This window comes from Lycium barbarum, chromosome 4, assembly GCF_019175385.1.
Source record: "Lycium barbarum isolate Lr01 chromosome 4, ASM1917538v2, whole genome shotgun sequence".
In the NCBI taxonomy this organism is placed as follows: Eukaryota; Viridiplantae; Streptophyta; class Magnoliopsida; order Solanales; family Solanaceae; genus Lycium; species Lycium barbarum.
Genome location: NC_083340.1, coordinates 4,695,502 through 4,718,523, shown reverse-complemented (window position 1 = coordinate 4,718,523; position 23,022 = coordinate 4,695,502). Strand labels below are relative to the sequence as shown.

Sequence of the window (23,022 nt, the reverse complement as noted above, 5' to 3'; positions counted from 1 at the left end):
CGGACTGTAACAATAAGCGGGGGTCAAAATTTAAGACAATTCATTTTCAATGTCATTGAGTGTAATTCCTGGTTGTAATCAGTTAGAGAATTTTTTTAGGGGCCCAAAAAGAGAGTCTTTCGAGCCCAACTTCTATTGATGCTCCTTCGTATATCGAAGAATATAATGCTTATATTATTGTATTTCGCGTGTATTTTGTGTATTCGCATGTATTTGGGCAAGACTCTCCCCTTGCCCGCCCAGGTTCGAACTCAGCCAACAACATTACTTTTCTTTACATATTTTCTTAGCTTCTTCTCCTTGTATTTTGAGTGTATTTTCGTCATACACTCAAATAAAAGGAGAAGAAGCTAGGGAAAATATGTAACAAAAGAAATGTTGTTGACCAGGTTTGAACCTGGGCGGCCAGGGTGAGAGTCTCGCCTAATAACCACCTCAGCCACTCCAACTTTATGTATTTTGGTGTAGCTATGAATGGTAATTTATAAAATCACTGTAGCTACTAAATATAAATAAATTAAAAGGTAGTTATCATTAATAATTACCTCTTCGAAGAAGCTACACCCAGTAAAAATTCCTATATTATTTCAAAAAATAAAAATGACTAAAAAGAAATAATTTTGCGCCTATATATAGCTGATGTAACACTACAACGGCTGAAATAAAATTTTTTTAACAAATATTCTCTCTATTTCTTACTATCCCTTTTATTCCGTTTCAAAATGAATGTTTCTTCCTAATTCAGCTAATTCTTTAGTTTCAACATTCCACATGACATGTTTAATATCATAAGATAAAAGGACATTTTGGTACATTACACATATCTTTAGTTAACAACCACAAAATTTTAAAAAAAATCTTTATTTTCTTAAACTTCATGCCCAGTCAAACTAAAACAAATAAATTAAAATGGAGGATGTCTATGGTTTTTTTTTCAAAAATACGGTGAAATTAATTACTGTAAGCTAGAGCTCCATTTAGTTTCAAGAAAGTTATTCGATAATATATTGCATCGAAAGTTACAGTATAGTTAAAAAATAAAAGGAAATGCTTTTTTTTCTGCATTTGTTTGGAAGGCAACATGAAATTCAAAAGTATACATAAAAGTAGGAACTATTTTCTTCTACCTTTTAGCGATTTAGAAGAATGTCTTTCATACTAAACATGTGGACTCTCACCAGGTCCCCCATAAAGAACAAAATACCTCCATTCTGAATTATGCCAAATTGGCTCAGCGAAAACTTGGTACATACTGGGATTGTCGGTATGCGTGATTGTTTCATCTACTTTGATCGTCTTTCCTTTCTCGTTTAAAATTGTTATTTCGCTACAATAACCATCATAAGAGGAGTTTTTAATAGGAAAAAAACTTGAGCCCATGGGAGGTTTAGGTACACCTGGTGGACTATATGCAACTCCTCCCCATTCAACATTCGTAGCAAAACTTGTCAAGTCAGTGAAGATCCTTTGCGGCCAGAAACCAACTTGGTTAAAGCTTCTAGTCATTAATAGCCACCAATTTCCGTTGGCTAAATCCTTGTTTAAAAAACAATGGTAATGTGGATGTCAGTTCAGGTACCTCCTCAACAACAAGAGACAGATGAAACATTAGAGATGGAAGAAGAGGAAGGGAAGCCTGTTACTTAGAATGTATTGTTTGCTAAATATCAGCTAGCCAGCTAGGAGCCAAGTTTTTTTTTTCTTTTGGGAGGCAGGGTTAAGTTAGCACCTGATAGTCTTTTTTAGATTCTGTAATGCTAGATTATGCAGATGAGCAAATTTTTTTTTTTGGGGGGGGGGGGGGGGGGGGGAATCCTTATACTTGTATAAACTGTGTAAAAACTCTAAATAAGAAAAGTAATAAGGATTGTGGCATCCCTACGTACCCGATCAATGTACATTGTGGCATCCCAAGTTTTCCCTCCACGCTGTGAAAGCATATTCTGGTATGATCTATCAAGAGGAAACTCACTATCTACTTGTACAAAGCCAGGACATAGTGTATTGAAGCAATGAGTTTTACCGGCCTAAAAAAAAAAGAGGTATATCTCATACATGAATTCTTGAAAATTGAGGTAAATAGCTAAACTAAGAGATATACTAGTTTCATGAACTAGATCAAGATGGAAATCTTCAAGGCACACAAGATAAGTTACCTGAAAGTGTATAAAAAGCCTAGTTTTAGTATCCCCATATAATGTTGGATCCACCTAAAACACAAAATGGAGACGTTATGGTTATTGAATATTGAGTTTACTAATAAAGTTCCTAATTTACATCTTAAAAGTACAATATTCAATTGTTAGTCTGTCTCCTTCTTCCATGAAACAATAAAATCACAAACTGCATGTAAAGGTTTATATTAAACTTACTCTCCAACCAACTTGTAAAATATCTGACCCTTTTTGAATTTTTAGTCGAGAACCACTATGTTGCCCGTCTTTAACATGAGGATTGTATACACTAGTTGCCATTCCAGCTCCCGCAAATCTGTTATTTGGTTCATTTGGCGTTCGAGCTATTGCAATCTGAATAAAAGATATGTATTTTATATTTTCCGCCTTATAAACTAACCCTCAAGAAAACACAACTAAAAAGTGAGAACATAAAAAAATCATCGTCATATACCTTATATCCTTGTGAAGAAATATATCTTCCTTTTAACTCACTATTGTTGTTGCTCTGCATTAGACATGACAACAATATATGAGATTTGTTGTATAATAATGGATTCTCGTATTTAGGTTTGACCTATTCAAGACGGAGGAGTAAATTGGCATAAATTATCTTACAACATCAAATTGAGTGTCGAATGTGACATCTTCTGGCTGTGGCATACGTCTTTGTCTTATAAGATTATCCTTCGTAATTCTCTTAACAGGAACTGTTCCAAAAGGGCATCCTCCATCTTTTGACCATATTGTCGATGAACTACTAACTGTTGAGGAATTTGAATTTTTCTTTATCCTAGATAAAGTAGGTTTCATCTGTTTAACCAAATATATAATTGCATGTCAACAATATCATCCTTATTAAAAAAATGATAATAAAATGGAAAGAGAGTAGAGATATGCCTTTGGATAAAAATTATGGTCCTTCAATAACGGGTGATCAAATGCACGTTGTTTGTAGAAATCCACACAATCATATATATCTCCATATTTAGTCTGTAAATAAATTAACATATAATAAGTAACCTAAGTTACACAAAATGTACCATTAAACACAAAATAACCTCATTGTTAGTAAATGAAGACACTATATATATATATATATATATATATATATATAATCTAACTTTCAAAAGTCAAAATAGGTGGGTGTCTCCAATTTGCAACATAAAATGTAAAACAATTACTCCTCCTCCAAATTTATGTGAAAGTGTTTGAGTGGATACGAAGTTTAAGAATGAAAGAATTTTTTTTGAAATTAGATCTAAAATAAGCCACATATTTATGTGGCTATAAATCACCTCATTAAGTGTAAAATGAAAAGTTTAAAACTAAATTATTACTAAATATAAAAATATGTCATTTTTCTTTAGATTGACTAAAAAAATATCACATAAATTGAGACGAAGGGGTAATATATAGACGTAATGTAGACAGTTTGATCAATTTTCAAGCACAACAAAAGATTCCAAAAATCGTGTGACAGAGGATTGCTGTTTTTGTTTTTCTTCTACAAAAGTGATATTATCAAATAAGAATAAAGTGTCTTTAGCAACTTACGAGTACAACTAAATAAAAAAAAGTACCTTTACTGTTTTGACCGCTGGCTTATTCAAAAGTTTTAGTTGTTTTTCTAACTCTACCTCCTCTAATTTGGATAGCTTTTCATCTCCTTGCGCTCCATTATAACTCAAAAGAAAATATAGCATCAACAAAGTTTGTTGTACAATTCGTTGATGCATCCTGAATTCATTTCTTTTTATAGGCATGCTTATTAGGCGTTTTAAAAAAATCAAACTTAAAAATAGAACATGAAAGCTCAACACTGGATTGGATTTGCTAGATGCAGGTATGATACCTTTGCGATTATGACATATATAGAGATGTATAAGAGACTAAGTTGACTATTATTCAATATATTAAATTTATGTGTAATCTTCTAAACTACGAACGATTGATAAAATCTAAAAATATTATCTAATAAATGTTGATGGTTAGTTTGTAACTAATATCCAAAATAATAATCTGAACATATATTTTAGTAGAATTAATTGAATCAACAAATGTTTTTTGTTGATGAAGATTGATGGTTCATAACTCAGCCCATGAAAACGTGACCTGTCGAATCCGTCTAAGTTTGGGCTGGTTATTGACCGGCCCATTTATTAACTTGGCTCATTCAGCTCAACCCATATCAGCCCATAAAAAGTTGGATTGATATGCAGCTCAAATTCATCCATGAAAACTTTTATCAAAAGATTTTCAAAAAGATTTTTTTAATTTAATATGTTATATATACTCATACATATTTGAATCTTTATTTATGTAGAAATATTATTAAACTTGTTTCAAATTATGTTTCTACTTAAGAATATATTATAAATAAAGAATTATCATGCCATTCATTCTATCTTAATACATGCTTAATTATTGAATCAAATATTATTCTTATAATGTTGTTTATTATTTATTGATGTTATTTACCATTTATCATTTGCTATTTTAATTTTTTATTCGTCCATTTAGTAATTTCCTTTTAATTTTCTCCTAAAATCTTATGTCGTACATGCTGGCGAATATAAGAAATTTATATTGATTTCACTTAAGTTTGGATTAAGTTTCAAAATTAAGAAAATAAATAGAAATAACTCATATTATTGCTAAATACTTCAAAAGTGTATCAAAAATGTAAATTATAGTCCCTCTGTCTCAATCGAAAAAATGAATTTTAAGGTACAGTAGTTAATTAATCAAATGTTACGTGCGCACACTATTAACATGAAATTTATTACTATATCAAAAGAGTAACTATAAAATATTTTTTTTATATATTCTGAAAATGTTTGAAAAAATAATGTAGTTAAAAAAATACAATTTATTTTTCAAACAATAATAACACTAGACAATTGCAAAACATATATTTTTTACTTTTTTAAAAATATTAAAATATTTTGCAAAATATAAAATAGTTACGTTTAACATGAAAAATTTATTACAATGTAGATTTCATAAAATGGTTTATTAAATTAAGAAAAGGTAAAAACTGTTATTTTTCAACATGCATCTTTTGGAAGGTAAAAGAAAGCTTGAAGTAAGAAAAATTAATTCTATGGACTTTTCAGTATTTTTTTGTGACTTAATTTGAAAGATTATCTAAAAAAGTTCTTGTAATATCATGGCTTTTAATTATTTATAATTATTTGTAGGTTAACTTTATTGATTTCATCATACAACAATATTTGCGCATCAAATATTTTTGACATTAATTGAATATTGTAATATCTTTGGTAAAAAAATAATTAAGTTAGCCAATATGAATTCAATTTAAAAAAAACAAATGAATAACATATGAAAGCTCAATTTGGATCATCGGAGACTTTAATCTCAAATTTTTTAAGTAAAATGAAAATTAGAAGAACTTTCAAATGTTTAATTATTATTTTTTAAAATCTAATATAAAAACTAAGAAAAATACTTTCCTTTAATTTTCAGGTACATTTTAGTACTTTAATATTTTGGAAGTCTTTCGAAGTATCAAATTAATCGAACCTAGAATCTCTGGTTTCATAAATAAAGATACTTTTGCCCATAAATTTTTATTAAATGAGAAGCAGGGATAAAAATTAAAGACGATTTGTGGGAACAAAATTAAAGACCGGTCCATATAAAGGACAATCCGCGCAAAACAAAAAGTTTGTCTTGACCTTTGGTGTAGACCGTAGTAGATTCGATTAAATTTACTGGCAATCTATGACTAGATTGTCTTTGGATTATACAAGGAAGAGAACAATCAACACTTCATCACTCCTAGATTATGTTAATCCTGCTTTCAAAAATTAAAGTAATTTAATATCATGTATAATGCCCATTTTAGAACTCGTCTACCCCTCTTTATATATAACATATTCAACATAGTTGAAAAATTGATAGGTGATCAAAAATTTCTTCAATCCTCATACATCTGGTAAATCAAGTAAGTTCAATTGATGTTTAGTACTTCAATGTCGTGTTAATTAGTTTTGTTATTTAAATATTAGTATATTTTTTTTTGGTATATACATAGATATTAAGGTAGTCATGCCTATATATGTTATTTTAATGGCCACAGACTATGTTGATTCGCCAAAGAATTGTTCGACAAACTTTGCTGGTGTTATATTTTCTTTTGAGTTATGACGGAGTTCAAGGAGAAATAAAGCTATCCAAACTAGAGGATTTAGAGATGGAAAAGCAACTTAAACTTTTAAACAAGCCGGCGGTCAAAACAATTAAGGTATATATTTCATTTTTTTGCGTGGATTGTCCTTCTTTTGGTTAGTCTTTAATTTTTACCCCTCGAATTGCTAGTCTTAAATTTTTTACTTCGCTTAAAAAGGTGGCCGAAAATACCCCCAGATGTTGGGTTCGAAGCCCCGCTTAGTCCAGGAAAAAAAAATTGTAAGACAAGACTTTTGCAAAAAGTCTGCCTTATGCTGCAAACTTTGCCTTAAGATATAACTAAAAATATATCTTATAAGGCAAAGTCTGTCGTCATAGGTTCTATGTAACTTTGCCCGAATAGTTGCGAAAATATTATTATTTAGTGAATAATTCTCATGGACAAACGGCCCTAAGGTATTCACGTTTGCTTTGCGATCCTTCTCCTTCCACACATTTTCTATTTTATTCTACTATGTTTCAAATCCAGAACCTCGGGATATTTTCGGCCACCATTTTAAGCGAAGGGAAAAATTTAAAGACTTGCGAATTGAGGGACAAAAATTAAAGACCAGTCTGTATGAAGAACAATTGTGCAAATTGCCCTATATATTTGGGCCGAAAATCATTGTATTCATAAGTTTATGGGCTAATTTTTGAGTTTGGGAATAGATGGGCCAGCGCATGGGATTATTTATGGCCTAACGGCCATTTGTGTCTTTTTCCCTATTGTATTAGTGTGATAATACTACTTTTCTAGAAGAAAAAACCATCTTCCATTCCATTTTTTTTTTAATTTAGAAATTTGATATTATATTTGAAAATTACAATTTTTGTCCGTCACTGTACTTTTTACATTGTTTCTAACTTCATTTTATCTAGAAAAAACGGAAAATTAAGAACGAAATTACAATTGCTTTGATAAAATCTATTTTGATATTTAATCAACATGGATAAATTTTGGGAAAGATGGACTAGTGTTTATAATCTCTTGAAACTTTTCTATTGGGTAAAAGTTTTTACCTATTCAAAAGTCACATATTGGAGAGCAAGATCCAATTAGACTTAGTGTAACAAATAATACTTTTTAACGATGCTTCGTACACAGACGAAATATGGGGATACATACGATTGTGTGGATTTCTATAAACAGCCTGCATTTGACCATCCGTTATTAAGGAATCGCAATTTTCATCCCAAGGCATGTCTCTACTCTTTTCATTTTATTTTCATTTTTTAAATTATAATTTAGCATTGTTTGATACTTACAATTTAAGTTTTTGATGGACAGATGAAACCTACGTTAGCTAGGACGTTGCAAAATTCAAATACCTCAGCGGCTAATAAGTCGTTAAACATATGGTTAAAGGAAAACGGTTGCCCTTTTGGAACTGTTCCTATTAAAAGAGTTACTAAAGATGATCTTATCAGACAAAGACATATTCCACCGCCAGAAGGTTTCGCGTTTGAATCCACATTGAGTAATGTAAGATAATGTTACCCCAAGTCATTCTTTTGAAAGAAAAAAAAGAAAAAGAAAAAGAAAAAAAAAGACGAGAATAATCGATCATTCCTATGTTTTATTGTTTCTACACAGATTAACAATAATAGTGAGCCAACAAAAAGTTACATGTCCTCGCGGGGATACAAGGTATATAAATACGAATAATTAATTATTTACCACCTTCTGGTTTGCCATTTTTTTTCCCTGTATGATGAAAATCCAATGACCAACATTAAAAATGGTTTTTTGTTTACTTTTCTAATATCATCAAGTTATTCTTGTATTTTTAATGATTATTTTCTTAACGTAGCATATCAAATTGTGCTTTCGTGGTCTTTGATTTGCCATTTTGGGCATGGAAAAAACGAAAAGTAGAAATAGTTAAATAAGTGAATTTTTGGAATTGACTTTTGGTTGACTGATTCACTTGTTTTACGATATGCAAGGACTGAATTCTCACTTGGGCTCTCATTTTTCCAATTTCTCCTAGGCCCCAAGTTGCTGTACCAAAAGGACAAAAAGAAAATAGGATTTTCGGCAAATGTAAATAGCTAATTTTAAAAATTATAATGATAAGTTAACAAAAATTGTATTTTTCATATTCAGCTTGCAACAGTTCAAATTCCATATGATCCAAATAATAAGTTTGCTGGAGCTGGAATGTCAGCTACTTTATGGAATCCTCATATTGAAAGTCAACAACACACTGCATGTCGATTGAAAATCCAGAAGGGGTCAGACATTTTACAAGCTGGTTGGAGAGTAAGTTAACGATTTATTCATTGATAATTTAATTACTTCCGTGTTTACTTGCTTTTTTGTTTTAAGAGGTAGATTAGGGGATAGGGGAAAAAAAAAAGGGGAGATATATAGAGTAATAATTAAATATTGACCTCAAGGATATAGATTAGAAACTCTATCATGAGCTCCGTTCAATCCTGATAACTCTATGTTATGTTTTCAGGTGGATCCAACACTATACAGGGATACTAAGACTAGATCTTTTATACATTTTCAGGTATTTTGTTCAATGTACTTTAATGATTTTCGTTTTGTGTTTGTGAAATTAATCTAGCTATTTATATCAATTGAAAGAGTTCATGCGTACTACAGGCTGGCAATACACATTGCTTCAATACGTTGTGCCCTGGTTTTGTCATAGTTAATAGTAAGTTCCCCGTTGATGTGAGTTTTGATACAATTCAACAACGTGGAGATAAAAAAGTATGGGAGATCACATTGTTCATCGAACGGGTACATCCTTAACTATTTTCTTTTACAAAATTATTTTTGATGCTTTTGGTTGATATTCAAATAATTCATTTGTTCTTATTAGAATTTGAAAGGTGCTAAATACTAGTAATATAACATTTGTTTTTTAAAAGGATCTAGCCAATGGAAACTGGTGGCTTCTGTATGACGTAAACAACGAACAAATTGGTTTTTGGCCTCAAGAGATTTTCACTAAGCTGACAAGCTTTGCTAATAACGTGGAGTGGGGAGGAGTAGCGTATAGTTCACCAAGTGTGTCTGAACCTCCGATGGGATCTAGTTGTTTTCCTGTTGGAGATCCTGCTTATGATGCTTATTGTAGGAGACTTAATGTTTTAAACGATAAAGGTCAGACAGTACATATAGACAAAACGAACGTACGCGTTACAGATCCTAATCACTATGGTATTATGGATGAACCACATTGGAGAGGTGCAAAGTATCAGCATATGGTATTTTATGGAGGGCCTGGTGGGTTCGAGACATTATGTTAATTACTATTATGACAATATTTACTTTCCATGTCCCAACAAATAGTATGAAGTTTTTGCTAGTCGCAAATTCTGCAGGTCACAATGCTCTGACTTTTCCTTCTTTTTTTCATGTTGTTTTTTGTTTCGTGTAAGCAAATAAATATAAAAAGAACTTTAGTTCTATAGGAGCTTTTAATTTTAGTCGAGATTTTTATGTCATTAGAAAATAAAATGATAAACGTTTTCCCCCTGTAATTTCACCTAAAAAATTAAATTCAACCCCCTTTGTGTCTTAATTGATTTTTGAAAAATGTTACCCTCCTAAACAAACATTTGAAATTTGAAGATCTGATGCAGAGTAACGATGGTACCGGTTGTAATCGGATGATTTATAAGAATGACTTTGAAATTAAGTGGTTCTGAATTTTTGATCATGTCTACTTGACGGGCAAAATTTCAGGTTTAACATAAAAAATTCCCCATGAACAACACTTTTAATTTTAATCTTGAAGATTTTCCCATAAAATTAGCGGCGGTCAACATTTAAGACAATCCATTTTCAATGTCATTGGGTGTAATTTCGTGGTTGTAATCAGTTGGCAGGAAATGACGTGCGGTGTTCGGTCTATATTTTTGTCCCCGCTTAACAAAATCTTTAAAAATGAACTTAACTTGAACAAAATTGTTGGGAAGAGCTTATGTTGTCCATCAGGCATAGATTCTAGCTTTTTTCTATAAGGAAGAACTTGTGGTCAATTGTACGGGTTCATTGTCTTGAAATATCCTAAGCTACTGTATCATGGACAACAAAAGCTTTCATCTGTTTCCCATCAGACATAAGTTCAAACTTTTGCTTATGAGGCATGACTTGTGGTCACTTGAGCAGGTTGATAAGGGAAAATGACATAGAGTACCTAGTTGAGACTCTTTGTTACTAAATATATAAATAATTTTTCTTATTTACAAAACATAACAAGTATATTACATTTTGTATCAAATCTGGAAAAAGGAGCGCAGCCCCCTTCCCTTCTTCACGGTTCTTTCTGGGTTTCGAATCTGGGAAAAAAAAAAAGAGCACAACTCCCTTCTCAAAGTTTCTGAGACCCTTTTCTGCACCCAACCCCTACAAAACTACACAAATATGAACATCCACCAACGTACGAATGCATGCAATGAATCTGAATATATTAATCTATTGATTTTCTTGTATGAATTGGATCATCAATTAATTCAATCGAACTTGAATCCAACAAATTTGGGTTTCGGAATTGTTGTAACGCTGAAGGAAGAGGATTTGTTATATGTAGAGAGAGAAGAAAAAAAAAGGACAAGCTTTTTAGAGTACATGTGTGGTGTTGCCCATGCTCTTTCTAATTTTGATTGTTAGTTATTACACCAATTTTATATAGTTTTTGTATACAAAATTGTGAGTGAAATTCTAAGCCTAATATAGATTCGAACCATGTTTTTTGCAAATTTCGAAGAGAGATTCAAAATTAAATTAAAGTTGTATGATAATGGTATGTTGAATTTGTGTGAAAATTATATGTTGTAGTTGTATTAAATTTGTATGGATATTGTATGAAAGATGTATACAATGTTGTTGTAGTTGTATTAAATTTCTAAAAACCTAACATGAACGTTATACAAAATTTATATAGTTATATACATATTTTATACTGATTTTATACAGTTTCTATACACGAAAAATGTGAGCGAAATTCTAAACCTTAAGCGAGATATGCACATTTCATACCGTTTTTATACAGTTTTCATACACGAAAAATGTGAGAGAAATTTTTAAGTCTTGAGCGAGATATACACATTTCATACATGAAACGTTGAGCGAATTTTCAAGCCTTGAGCAAAAATTTCGTATATGTTTTGTAAACTGAAAACTATCGTCACGTTTCGTAAATAAGTTTCTTACTATGTATATATACGTCATTCTCCCAACTAAATTATGTCTACGACTTATGCCCGATGAGCAACAAAAGTTATGTCTAGCGAATTTTCTGAACCAGAAGCTATTTTTTTAAAAAAGTTATTGAGCGGGGCCAAAAAATCAAGACCACCGCTCAAGCCATTTGTGAACTTAACCTTAAGTTGGAGAATATTTTTTTTTTTGCGTGGATTGTCCTTTTTTCGGGGTGGTCTTTAATTTTTTGCCCCTCAAATGGGTGGTCTTAAATATTTGTCCTTCGCTTAATATCCCAAGGTCCTAGGTTCGAACCCAAGCTCAGTAAAAAAAAATCGCAAGACATAAGTTGGGATTCGCAAAACATAAGTTGGGATTCGCATCCAACTTATGCCTTAAGGCAGAGGTTCGCGAAATTCCAGCAAAGTATTTTTTTTTCTTGCCAGAGTTAGAAACCCAACTTATGCCTTACAATTTTTTTTTTTAAAATTTTGACTGAGCGGGGGTTCGAATCCTGAACCAAGAGGCTTTTAGTAAAGGGCAAAAATTAAAGGCCACCAATTTGAGGGGCAAAAATTAGAGACCACCCCCAGCGAAGGACAATCCTGCAAATTGCCCTGGAGAATTTGTTTAGGGGCCAAAAAAGAGTTTTTTGAGCCCAACTTTTGTTGATGCTTCTTTGTATATAAAAGAACATAATGCTTATGTTATTTCAAAAAATAAAAATGAGTAAAAGAAATAATTTCGTGTATATAGATGATGTAACACTGCAATGGCTCAAATCAAAATATTCTAACAAATATTCCTTGTACTTCAATTTAATCGTGTTACTTTCTATTTTAGTCGGTTTCAAAAGGAATGTCTTTTTCCTAGTGTGTTTAAAGGATCTTATTTGGTCAGATATTGTTCTTAGTTTTTTTTTTATTTTTTTATTTCCCACTTGATGTCCGGTATCCGCATTGCAGCCCGTCTAAATCCAGATTGCGCAATACAGGGCCCATTTCTGACAGAATTTTTTCCATTCCCAGGAGCTCAAATCTGAGATCTCTGGTAGATAAGGGGGAGGGATCCGAACCATCCCACCACAATAACCCATGTTGGTTTGTTCTTAGTTTTGTTATGATAGTTACCACTCCAAATGCATAAATGTTATCCTGGACGTCGAGCTAACGACTCTCTAGAGAATTTGGATGGACACTTACCACTAATTCACTACTGAAAGCACTCGAGTCTTTTCTGAATTGGAGTTGGCGTGTGCATTCCGTGCATCATGCGTATGTTGCGCGTGCACCCATGCGTCTCGCGTGCACCCCGTGCATCTCGCGTGCATCCCGTGCGTTGCACGTGCATATCGTGTCACTTAGTAAAAGCTTTATATAAATCACATATTTAGTTAAACAAATGTGTGTGAGATATAAACACAAAATTAAAAGGAAATAAGTGTGATCTCAAAAGGATGAAATTCGAAACAAACTAATCTTGAATATGCTTTTACACACTTATACTTGTGGATGTCTTATTACTCCCATGAACTATTTTGAAGTGGAATTAATATCTCCCTAAATGCTGACTTTGCACAAAGTAAACACACTAACCCTGTTATTTATTTTCTGTGATTTACATATATGACACGTGCAATGGAACCGCGAAGAGTCTCGATGTGAGACGTAGAGCTGTCCTGAAGGAGTTCATCACGTTCCTTTCAATTTTGTTTTTCTAGTTCATGTTGTATAAAGAGATAAAATGAAACTTTGTTGTTGGGGAGGGATTGGTCAATTAATTCTTTCCTCTGCTTGTTTATTTACTTGCTTATCAATTTTAAAAAAGTAGAGATCATCTTAGCATAAGCAGTAGATCATCTTTAATTTGTTCACTCAGGGGCGGACCCATCCTATGCCCAGTGGTGTCATTCGACACCCCTTCGTCGATTTTTTTTTTTTGTATATATATATATATATATATAATCTGAAAAGCCGTAATACATGTACAAACAAAAAATAAATGACAGTGCTTACACAAAAGGAATGCGTTGGTCTGGTTTAGTGCTTGGATAGTTCAGTGGTCTACCCGTGTTCGAGCCTCAGCAAAGTGCATTAATTTGGTCTATTTTCAGTTTTTTTTTTATATTAATTATACTTAAAAAATGAAGGTTGCTGGCGCCTAGCCGGGTTCGAACTTGCAATTTCCTGTATGGTTAGAAGAAACAAAACCTGCCCGCTAGGATATTAAAAATTAAATCCTTTTTTATATCATTTATTTCTTTGTTTATTTTTTTTTTAAATTGTTTTTATTACATAGGGGGATAGGGGAAGGACAAATGGGAAGGGGATTACAATGTGGAGATTTGAACCCTCACCAATAAGGTGATAGTTCAGGTAGCCAACCAATTGAGCTACTAAGTCCCTACCACTGTTTATTTTTTTAAATGTCGACACCGCTTACAAAAATTCCTGCGTACGTCACTGTGTTCACTTTCTTCGTAGGTTATAAACCATGCCATTCACGTCATTAGAAGAAGATCATCGTGGTTATGCATATACCTACGGAGTTCGAGCTATAATAACATTGGCGGTCTCGATTACAATCATGTTTCAGAAACATGATTGTAACGAGACCGCCAATGTTATTATAGCTGGAACTCCGCTGGTATATGCATGATCTTCTTGTAATGACACGGTTTAACTACATACGTAAAAGGAAAGTCATAAATGTTGATCCTATATGCTATTAGTTTAACTAATTAAAAAAGGAAACTAATTCAATAAAGGAAGAAACCATGTCCCAACAAATTTATCCAATATTTTGAACTGTAAAAGTACATGCAATTTGAAACTTGCTGAATAGAAAGGATTTAAAACTGAAACTTCATGATTAAAGAATTTAAAGGAGAGGGAATTAAATAGAAGAACGCTTGGTGCTTTATTTCTATAAGAAAACTGAGTACTGATACTTCAATCCTAAAATGATTACTCAACGAGGCAACATTAACTAAGTGCCTTAATTTGGGCATGATCAATATGACTATTCTAGTCCAAAATGCTTTCTATAGTTGAGTATTTGTTACACCCCGCTCTTTCAGTGTTACACCCCGTACCTCGGAGAAGTACTGGTTAAATTTGAATGTAAGTATGTCGAACTATGGCTAGGTAAAACAACTTTGGAGTGCCATGAACGAAACATTATTAAGTATATGGTTTAAGTAAAGGATGAATTATGATCTTGTAAGTCGTAACCGGGAAGGACAACCTTGGAACCAAAGGACATGACCATTATCAAGTATGATTAGTGATAAATATCATATAATCAGAGTTTCGGCAGATTTTGGGACCAAGCAAATCAACAAAAGTAAGTTTGTCGAAAATTTGGAACAAGTTGGCAGAATTAAAGACAGAATTTTGGGTCAACTTTGGACGGGTATATCTCCGGGTATATGGGGATTTTTAAGGTGTTTCAAAAGCTTAAAATAAAGTTCGTCGAGTCTAGTTTCTAACGCAACAAACCACTCATCGATACGACATCGGAGCAGAGAATTATGGACGTTACAAATTCAGCTGACAGAGCAGAAACAACGTTGCTACAGTGCTGCTACAGTGCACCGACTTTAGCACCTATATAAGGGGCAAAAACCCCATTTTCTGCACAAAAATTTACCAAAAACATTCCAGAAAATTCAGTCAAAGCAAGAGAGCTTATATATCACATAAAAGCGAGGATTTTTGAGAGGTTTCAAGCTACGGAGTATTAATCGAGGTCCGGACAACGTGTAGTAACGATTATAGTCTTGTCTTGTGTTGGAATTGGCTTGGATTCAAAGTAAATATTGAAGATTGAAGATATTGCTACTCTAGAAAGAATAAGGTATGAATCTCTCCATATTAATATTAATTTCAGTTTATTTACGGAGATAAAGTTATTACGTAGTCGTATAATAAGTTGGATAGTTGAGAAACTTGGAAAACATCGTGTGAGATGTTTTATGGAGCCTATTGGAGTTGATAATGTTGTTGTGATGTTGGTATTGTTGTTGTTGTTGTTGTTGGTTATTGGATTGTGATTTCGGGCTAGGCATATAAACATGGGAGATGCTGCCCGAATTTCGGCAGATTCTAAATGAATTTAAATTAAGGGTTTAAGACGAGCGTATGACGATGAGCCTAACAATAGTATGAATGGTCGTATATGTAGATTATGAGGCTACGAATGATCTTAAGTGAATTGCAAGACAAGAAGTAAGTTGGAAGTCGAGAAATTATCTTCCACGTATGTTAAGGCTATTCCTCTTTCTTTTAAAGGCATGATTCTTTCCTACCAACCCATGCATGAATTTCATAAAAATTCTCATTTCCAAGAATGTTAGAGATTCATGACTCTTAAAGTTTTTATGGTGCTAAAGATGAATAATTTTTTTTTTTTTATGATAATCATGACAATGATTGTGAGGGATTTATTTATCAAAGCCCCAAGGCATACAGATTTCATGTTATTATGAGATGATTTTATTCATAGAGATTTCCAAGTACATGAGCTTTATATTATTATGAGGTGATTGAGCTTACTTTGCAATTTCTTAATTTCCTTCATTGTTGGTAATCTCACCTTATGACCCTTGTTCCTTCAAGGTGGGATAAACGATGATGATTGTTCCATAATATAATCGGAGGATACCGACCTTACGTCACTCCGATATAGTTGTGGCTTTTGATTGGGCTCCTATGCATGCTTTATATATGTATGTATTTTCTCACACCGCGCCGCGCTATAGTCGGTCGGGCATGACACGTAGATATGCACACCACTGCAGTGGGCATGTTATGATATTGCCCCGGACGCGGGCTAATGATGATAACACCGAGCCTTAATGGCCGGGCATGATACTATATATATGACACCGAGCCTTAATGGCCGGGCATGATACTATATATATGACACCGAGCCTTAATGGTCGGGCATGGTATTATATATATATGTATAAAAATGTTTTTTTTTAAAGGCTAAGCATGCATGACACCATGAGGCATCCAGATGTACAGGTTATCTCTCTTATTCGATGTTACCTTCCATATCTATATTATCTTGTTATTCGTGCCTTACATACTCAGTACATTATTCGTATCGACATCCCTTCTTGTGGACGCTGCGCTCATGCCCGCAGGTAGGCAGGGAGATGAATCAGACCCGTAGGTGTTCTATCAGCGGATTTTCAAGAGCACTCCACTTACTTCAGAGATGCAGTCTATTTGGTATTGTCCTTACGGAAAAGGGTCAAAATTACCCCTGAACTTTGAAAAATAGTTCATCCATACCCTTCGTTATACTTTAGGGCCAATTATACCCTTACAGTTATACTATGGGGTCAATTATACCCTTATGTCTAACGGCTGCCACGTGGCATCATCTCAGCCCTTCAAAATTATTTTACCCTCAAATAATTTTTTACCCACTAAAATAACTCAAAACGACCGAATTTTTTTTTCCAGCAAAAATAATACGGAATTATTTTTATATTTTTTCTGGAAAAATAATTCCGTATTATTTTTGCTGGAAAAAAAAATTCGGGTCGTTTTGAGTTATTTTAGTGGGTAAAAAATTATTTGAGGGTAAAATAATTTTGAAGGGCTGAGATGATGCCACGTGGCAGCCGTTAGACATAAGGGTATAATTGACCCCATAGTATAACTGTAAGGGTATAATTGGCCCTAAAGTATAACGAAGGGTATGGATGAACTATTTTTCAAAGTTCAGGGGTAATTTTGGCCCTTTTCCGTTGTCCTTATGATCATTATATTCTATGTAGAGGCTCATAGACGTGTGTGTACAGTTAGATGTTTTATAGCTCCATCGGTTCATATTGTTGTATAATATTTTGGTGGCCTTGTCGGCCTTATTTTGAGCTCTTGATACTTTACTGTTAGCCTTGCCGGCTTTATGATATACATTATGTCGTGGCGACCTTGTCGGTCCGCATATGAACATATGTGCTGAATGATCGGATATTCCTATGTTGGGCCTTTTCTGCGTGCAGGTGTTCTTTGAGTTATGGTTTATAATGTTCAAAGTAACGGATAAATTAGTTGGTTCTCAGCCTACGGATCAGAGCCCGTCATACTCCTGATAGGGGTGTGAAAGTATTATTTCATAAATCTTACAAGCTCCTTGATGTTATAGGTTTGTCTTTCTCCATAATGGGAAACAAATAAAATTTTAGAGTCATTCTTTGCTTAAAGTATTAAAATTGCCCTAATAAATGCCATTGTGATTAATTTGAATCCGGAATTTTCTCCCAAATCAGAAGACTAAGAAATTTTCTTTCAACACGTTTTCTTTACTTCCATTGAATAATAGGACGGCACTTTTTTTTTTTTTTTTTTTTTTTTTATAATTTTAAACAAACCAGATCCATAGAGTTTTTACAAGTAATTGAACAAGCTCGATCTCTCTCGATTTCATGTGTTTCAAACATTCTTACCATGGCGATTGAGAGGGACTAATTTCAAACATTGTATGCTAATCTTACTTTTCTTCTTCTTATTTTGTTTGCCTTTTCTCGTTATCGGTACTTTTGCGACATAGTGTCATTTTTTCATTCGTACTCCTATCTTTGACGCTTCTATAACCGATATTATACTTGGCTTTTTCATGTACTAATTGATTTTTGTGTTTGAAAATATAAAATTTATGTTCTTCTTTATGCGAATGAAAATGGTTATAGGTTGAGCCGGAAGGTAAATCGAGACAATGAGTCCTATGATATATTTAGGACAGTGCGAAGCGCGGGTAAGTTTTCTAGTTAAAAATGAAAGTGACGTGTAATAAGAAGAGGAGGAGCACCCGTTGTTGCAATACATCGAAGGCAAATCTTTTATCTTGAAAACACTTTTCTTTTTTCTATTGACGTCAATAAACGTCAAACTGTTAAATGGAATCTAATCACTCAGGAAACTAAAACAAATAAAAAGAGAAATTTTTTCACTCTTTCGTCTCCAAGCAGCAAATTAATCAAAGAATTTACGTTCTAAGCACTGCTAATATAAAATATCTTCACGATCGCGATAGTTTAGACTGTATCTTATAACAAGTTAGTCATCATTTTATCAAGTCACCAATTAATAATTATCATAAAACTTATTTATACTTTTTATATAAGTAATTTTTATTGTGCAAGTAATTAAATTTCTAATTAGATACTCGTCTAATGAGTATTCATGATTTCATCCACTAACAATAAAGTCTCATTTATTTGCACTTGATGGAGGCCTCGATCTAAATGTTTCAGAATCTTCTGACCTTAGACTATTCAGTGTATTTGTTTACATTCAGACATAAGCACTTATTTGGTCTGAATAAGTTTTAGTCATTAAGATTTTGAACAAATCTTAATATTATTAAGAATATTTTGAAAGATTCTGGTTAGATGGATAATATTCCTCCCATTAATTAAAGGTCTTGTATTCGAGCCTTCGGTATAGAAAAACTCTAGTAGGGAGCACTAGACCCTGAATAACGTGAATCTCTATTAATCTAGGTAACTATGCAAGTATCAAATACTAGATGAAAAACAAAAATAGGCCTTCGTACACTACTTTCTCTGCAATATTACTACTTTCTTCCTTTAGCGTGAGGTTTTGAATTAAAGTTGCGAATTTTGGGCCGTTGCCTTTTCTTTGCTGTTTTATTTTGCTTTGGATGTGCACTCCAAAAATATTTTTTTGTGTTACGTTTCCATATCTGCACTACAAGAAATAAAACATTTGCTAACAAAAATATTTTTGTTGCCATAAATATACTATTATTACAAAAAGTACTTTTGGCAATACCATTTTTTTTGTTGCATAAACTTTTTCCATCGGCTGTTATTGCAACGACATGCAAAAACTTTTTTATTGTTGCCAAAAATACCTTTTGCAACAATAGTCAATACTATCAGAAGCGGACCTATCACTCCCACCCTTTGGAAAAAATTATGTCTATATATGTGTACATACCTTGAGAAATTAGTATATATTTAATTGTGCACTCTAACAAATCAAGATGTCTTTAGGACACGTTGGTTGCAACTGCTGCTTCTCTTACATGTCACCCCGGATCAAACCCCAATGTCACTTTTAATTATTTTTTAGCATATTTTTAGGAAAAAAATAAGCGTTAAATGAGCTCGCCCAGATTTGAACCTGCAATGTCACCATATGTTGCACAACCTTAGCCATTGAGCTATCTCTTTCATTTGCTTCACTATGTTAAATTTTATTTATTAAACATATTTGACCTGCATACTTGTATTTTCGCTACGCTACGCTATTAGTGACGGGTCCGACACGGTATTATCCCCCATTTGTCATTAAATTTTTTGTTGGCGGTTATGTTAAGATAATAGTGCCCTAGGCATCTTAAAATCCTGGGTAATCCTGGGTCCGCCTCTGAATAATATGAAAACAAAATCTACTTGTTTGGCAACAAAAAAAAAGTTCATTTTTAAAAGATTCATCATATATGCCCACAATAAAACTAAGTTGTTACCAAATATTGAATTTTGCCAACTATATTATTTTTGCTGCCAAAAGAGTTGTTGTCATTTCTGTATTTTCTTGTAGTGCGGGCATTCTTAATCCCTTGTACATCCTAATCTGCAGTGGCGGACCCATGTGCAAATTTTGGGTGCTCCAGCACCCATTAAACTCAGTCACGGAGTGTATAGCTGTATAGAAAATATAAAAGAAACAGATATAAATAGTTAATAGAGCACTCCCGAACTCAAAATTCTTGGGTCCAGCACCCCCGAACTCAAAATCCTGGGTCCGCCACTGCTAATCTGATACACTCATTGTGCTCCAATAATGTTTGTTGCCGCTTCTAATACTCATTTCATGTCATACAAGCATCTCTAAAGTTTGTGGACACACTTGAACTTGCTAATTACTTCAATTGTTGATTTTCTAATAATGTCAACCAACTATAGTTTTAACTCTTACGAGTTACGAGCAGACAGTGTCATATCGTTTCCTATCATGAGTTTGTGGACTTGACAATTAATTTTGCTCTTTTTAAGCCGATATGTGCACATAATGTAAGAAAATTTATTAAATTTATTACGTGAATAACGTTATGTGCGTCAAGGGGGGAATGTAAGATATATGTTCCCACCTGTTTAAGTTGATTTTAAAGAATAAAAGGGCTAATTAAAGTGTATTGATTAGAACTCATCGGAAAATTTTAAAAGGCAATTAAGTAACTCGATACTTTAGTCTACCATGAAAGTCACTCCTTGTTTAATTATATTGAATCTGAATTTATGTGTAAAAAAAATAGAAACAAGCATGCTAGTTGACAAACTTCTTGAATTTCAAGCAGAGTGAAATAATTATTTTACACAGTGGAAAAATATTTCTCGAAACTATTTTGGTGCTATTTTACCATTGCATTTGGCAAAATATCTTAAAATATATTACATCTATTTTATATATAATTTTAAGTATTAATTATGTTCAAAATAAGCGTTTAATTTAGTACTTATTTCAAATTGTCAATATAAAGTCATTTATGACTTAATTACTACAAGTAGTTTATTTACGCAAATAAATATTTTATTTTGCTAAGTCAAGAAGCTTAATTAGTTAATTGAATAGCCAAATGGCCTCAAAGTTGATTTCAAATCGGCTATGTAGATAAGTTGTGGTTGTATACATGTGGAAGGCTATTGGTTAAATCCAATACCGACTATATGTTAAATCCTCCTTTTCCTAGCATCTTATGGTCTCTTCAATTCGTTTGGGCTCAATTTAAACGCACAGCCCAATTAAATGATCCGACCCAACCTAACTTAAAAAATAAGTTTTCCTTTTCATTTTTTGTTCTGTTTTATTTTGGTTTTTGCTTTGGTAATTTGTTTAAGTTACAGTTCTGTTTCGATGTAGTCTTAGTATTTCCATTTTCTCAGTTCTGCTGTTGTTCTCTTTGTGTGGTATTTATAGTTTTATTTTCTGCTTTCTTGTTTAAATTCCAGCATATTTAGTTAAGGTTTAGTTTTATTTTATTTTGGCATGAGTTAGTTGATTCGATTTCGAGGTTGTCTTAGTTTTATTTTGATTGTGGTATGTGCGTAAAGTCCAAATCGTTATATAGTTTTCTGAATGCTTTATATATTTAAGATGAAATTAGCTTAAGTGAACAAGTTTATTCAAAGTTTTGGGCTGTTAGATTATGTGGTTTGCATATCCAGCATGTCATTTTCCTTTATTTCCTCCTTTACTAAGTAGTCATTTAGTTTTAAAATGAGTGTTGATTTTCGAGTGTTATATACATTCAGCATTTTAATTCCTCTGACTGTTTCTTTTTTCTGTATTTGGATTCCTGTGGCTTTCAAACTATCTGCCAATGTTATTTTAGTGTTAGTTCTTTCCTTTCTTGTTCTTGTTTCTCGCCAGGAGTCTCAAACAAGTTAAAGTTTGTTCGGAAACAGTTCTCTTAAGTTTAAATGATTTTCCAGAAAAGTTTGGCTTCCTTCTTGAGACATATTAACAGTGAGTATGATTTGGCTTGCCTCTGTTCGAATTCCAAACTAGACCTACCTTGTTCAAAACATGATAGCCTTTGTTTTAAAATGTTACTTGAATTAGACTTTGTTTGCTTTTGTTTAAAAGATGTGATTCACTGGTATATTTTTCATGTATCAACAGTAGCAGCAGAACCAGAAGAGGCGGAAATGGGCTAAGCCCAATTAGCTAACCTTCTCTTATACACTACTTCATTTTGTTATGTATTTGACTTGTAATAAAATTAACACTTTACTTGGTTTTTCTTTTTCAACTTAGTTGAATCTTCAAGCGGAAATGTGGAAATCGTAGTCGCCAAAAGATTTAATGTCTTATGATCATTTTTCTTAATGTTCAAAGTTGGCAAAAGTAATTGGTCTGAAGGACGAACAAAATGATTTCCAGAAAAAAGGGTCAAAAGGGATTTCAAATGACAAAACACATTCTGGTTACATGTAAAAATGATTCTCTTAAAGTATTACCAAGACTCAATCTTTTATGAAAAAACAAAATGAAGTAAAATAACCTTCTTTCAGAAGTAAGAAACCATTTTCCAAAAAATGGGCTTAAGCCCATAAAACGAATTTTCAAAATTTGGTTTGAGTGCCACAATGATTTTCCGGAAATTGTTTAAAGAAGTTCTAATATTTTCCGTGGAATTTTTGGGCTGTTTCAAAGCCCGCAAAAAATGATTTTCAAAAGTAAAACACCCCTAAAACTCATTTCCAAATAAGATATACTTTTTTTTTCTTCTAAATCAATTAGTCTCGAATAAGCTTCCTTCAAACATTATACGTATAACTCTTTTAAACACATTTAAACACATTTTACAAACAAGAATACTCCTTTAGCCATAAAAATGTAAGATCTGTAGGTCAACCGCAATGTGCGGATTCTTACTACCGAGGTGCCTAACACCTTCCTCGGGGAATCACCTGAACTCTTATCCTTTCTCTGGTAC

General features: G+C 32.8%; 2 protein-coding genes across 4 annotated transcripts; one reads left to right on the top strand and one right to left on the bottom strand.

The window, feature by feature from the left end:
• Positions 1-982: 982 nt before the first annotated feature.
• LOC132638092 (protein neprosin-like) lies at positions 983-4,024 on the bottom strand. 2 transcript variants are annotated; one of them, XM_060355076.1, is made up of 8 exons: positions 3,758-4,024; positions 3,075-3,167; positions 2,793-2,987; positions 2,629-2,682; positions 2,373-2,528; positions 2,157-2,210; positions 1,887-2,027; positions 983-1,536 (listed from the first exon to the last, which is right to left on the bottom strand). In XM_060355076.1, the coding sequence occupies exons 1-8, from the start codon at positions 3,938-3,940 to the stop codon at positions 1,159-1,161; spliced, it is 1,254 nt and encodes a 417-aa protein (XP_060211059.1). In that variant the 5' UTR covers positions 3,941-4,024; the 3' UTR covers positions 983-1,158. The 2 variants fall into 2 exon arrangements, with proteins under 2 accessions (XP_060211059.1, XP_060211060.1); XM_060355077.1 differs by lacking the exon at positions 2,373-2,528.
• A 2,012-nt stretch (positions 4,025-6,036) lies between these two features.
• Positions 6,037-9,718, top strand: LOC132638091 (protein neprosin-like). Of its 2 annotated transcripts, XM_060355073.1 has the most exons (9): positions 6,037-6,144; positions 6,280-6,444; positions 7,477-7,569; positions 7,660-7,854; positions 7,966-8,019; positions 8,479-8,634; positions 8,837-8,890; positions 8,986-9,126; positions 9,258-9,718. In XM_060355073.1, the coding sequence occupies exons 2-9, from the start codon at positions 6,283-6,285 to the stop codon at positions 9,636-9,638; spliced, it is 1,236 nt and encodes a 411-aa protein (XP_060211056.1). In that variant the 5' UTR covers positions 6,037-6,144; positions 6,280-6,282; the 3' UTR covers positions 9,639-9,718. The 2 variants fall into 2 exon arrangements, with proteins under 2 accessions (XP_060211056.1, XP_060211058.1); XM_060355075.1 differs by lacking the exon at positions 7,966-8,019.
• The last annotated feature ends 13,304 nt before the right edge of the window (positions 9,719-23,022 follow it).

Coding starts and splice junctions, on each gene's coding strand:
- LOC132638092 (XM_060355076.1), bottom strand. CDS start 3,940: ATGCCTATAAAAAGAAATGAATTCAGGATGCATCAACGAATTGTACAA. Junction 2,529..2,628: donor TTTCTTCACAAGGATATAAG/GTATATGACGAT, acceptor TCTTTTATTCAG/ATTGCAATAGCTCGAACGCC. Junction 2,211..2,372: donor TTTTACAAGTTGGTTGGAGA/GTAAGTTTAATA, acceptor TTTGTGTTTTAG/GTGGATCCAACATTATATGG.
- LOC132638091 (XM_060355073.1), top strand. CDS start 6,283: ATGTTGATTCGCCAAAGAATTGTTCGACAAACTTTGCTGGTGTTATAT. Junction 7,570..7,659: donor ATCGCAATTTTCATCCCAAG/GCATGTCTCTAC, acceptor TTTGATGGACAG/ATGAAACCTACGTTAGCTAG. Junction 8,635..8,836: donor TTTTACAAGCTGGTTGGAGA/GTAAGTTAACGA, acceptor TTATGTTTTCAG/GTGGATCCAACACTATACAG.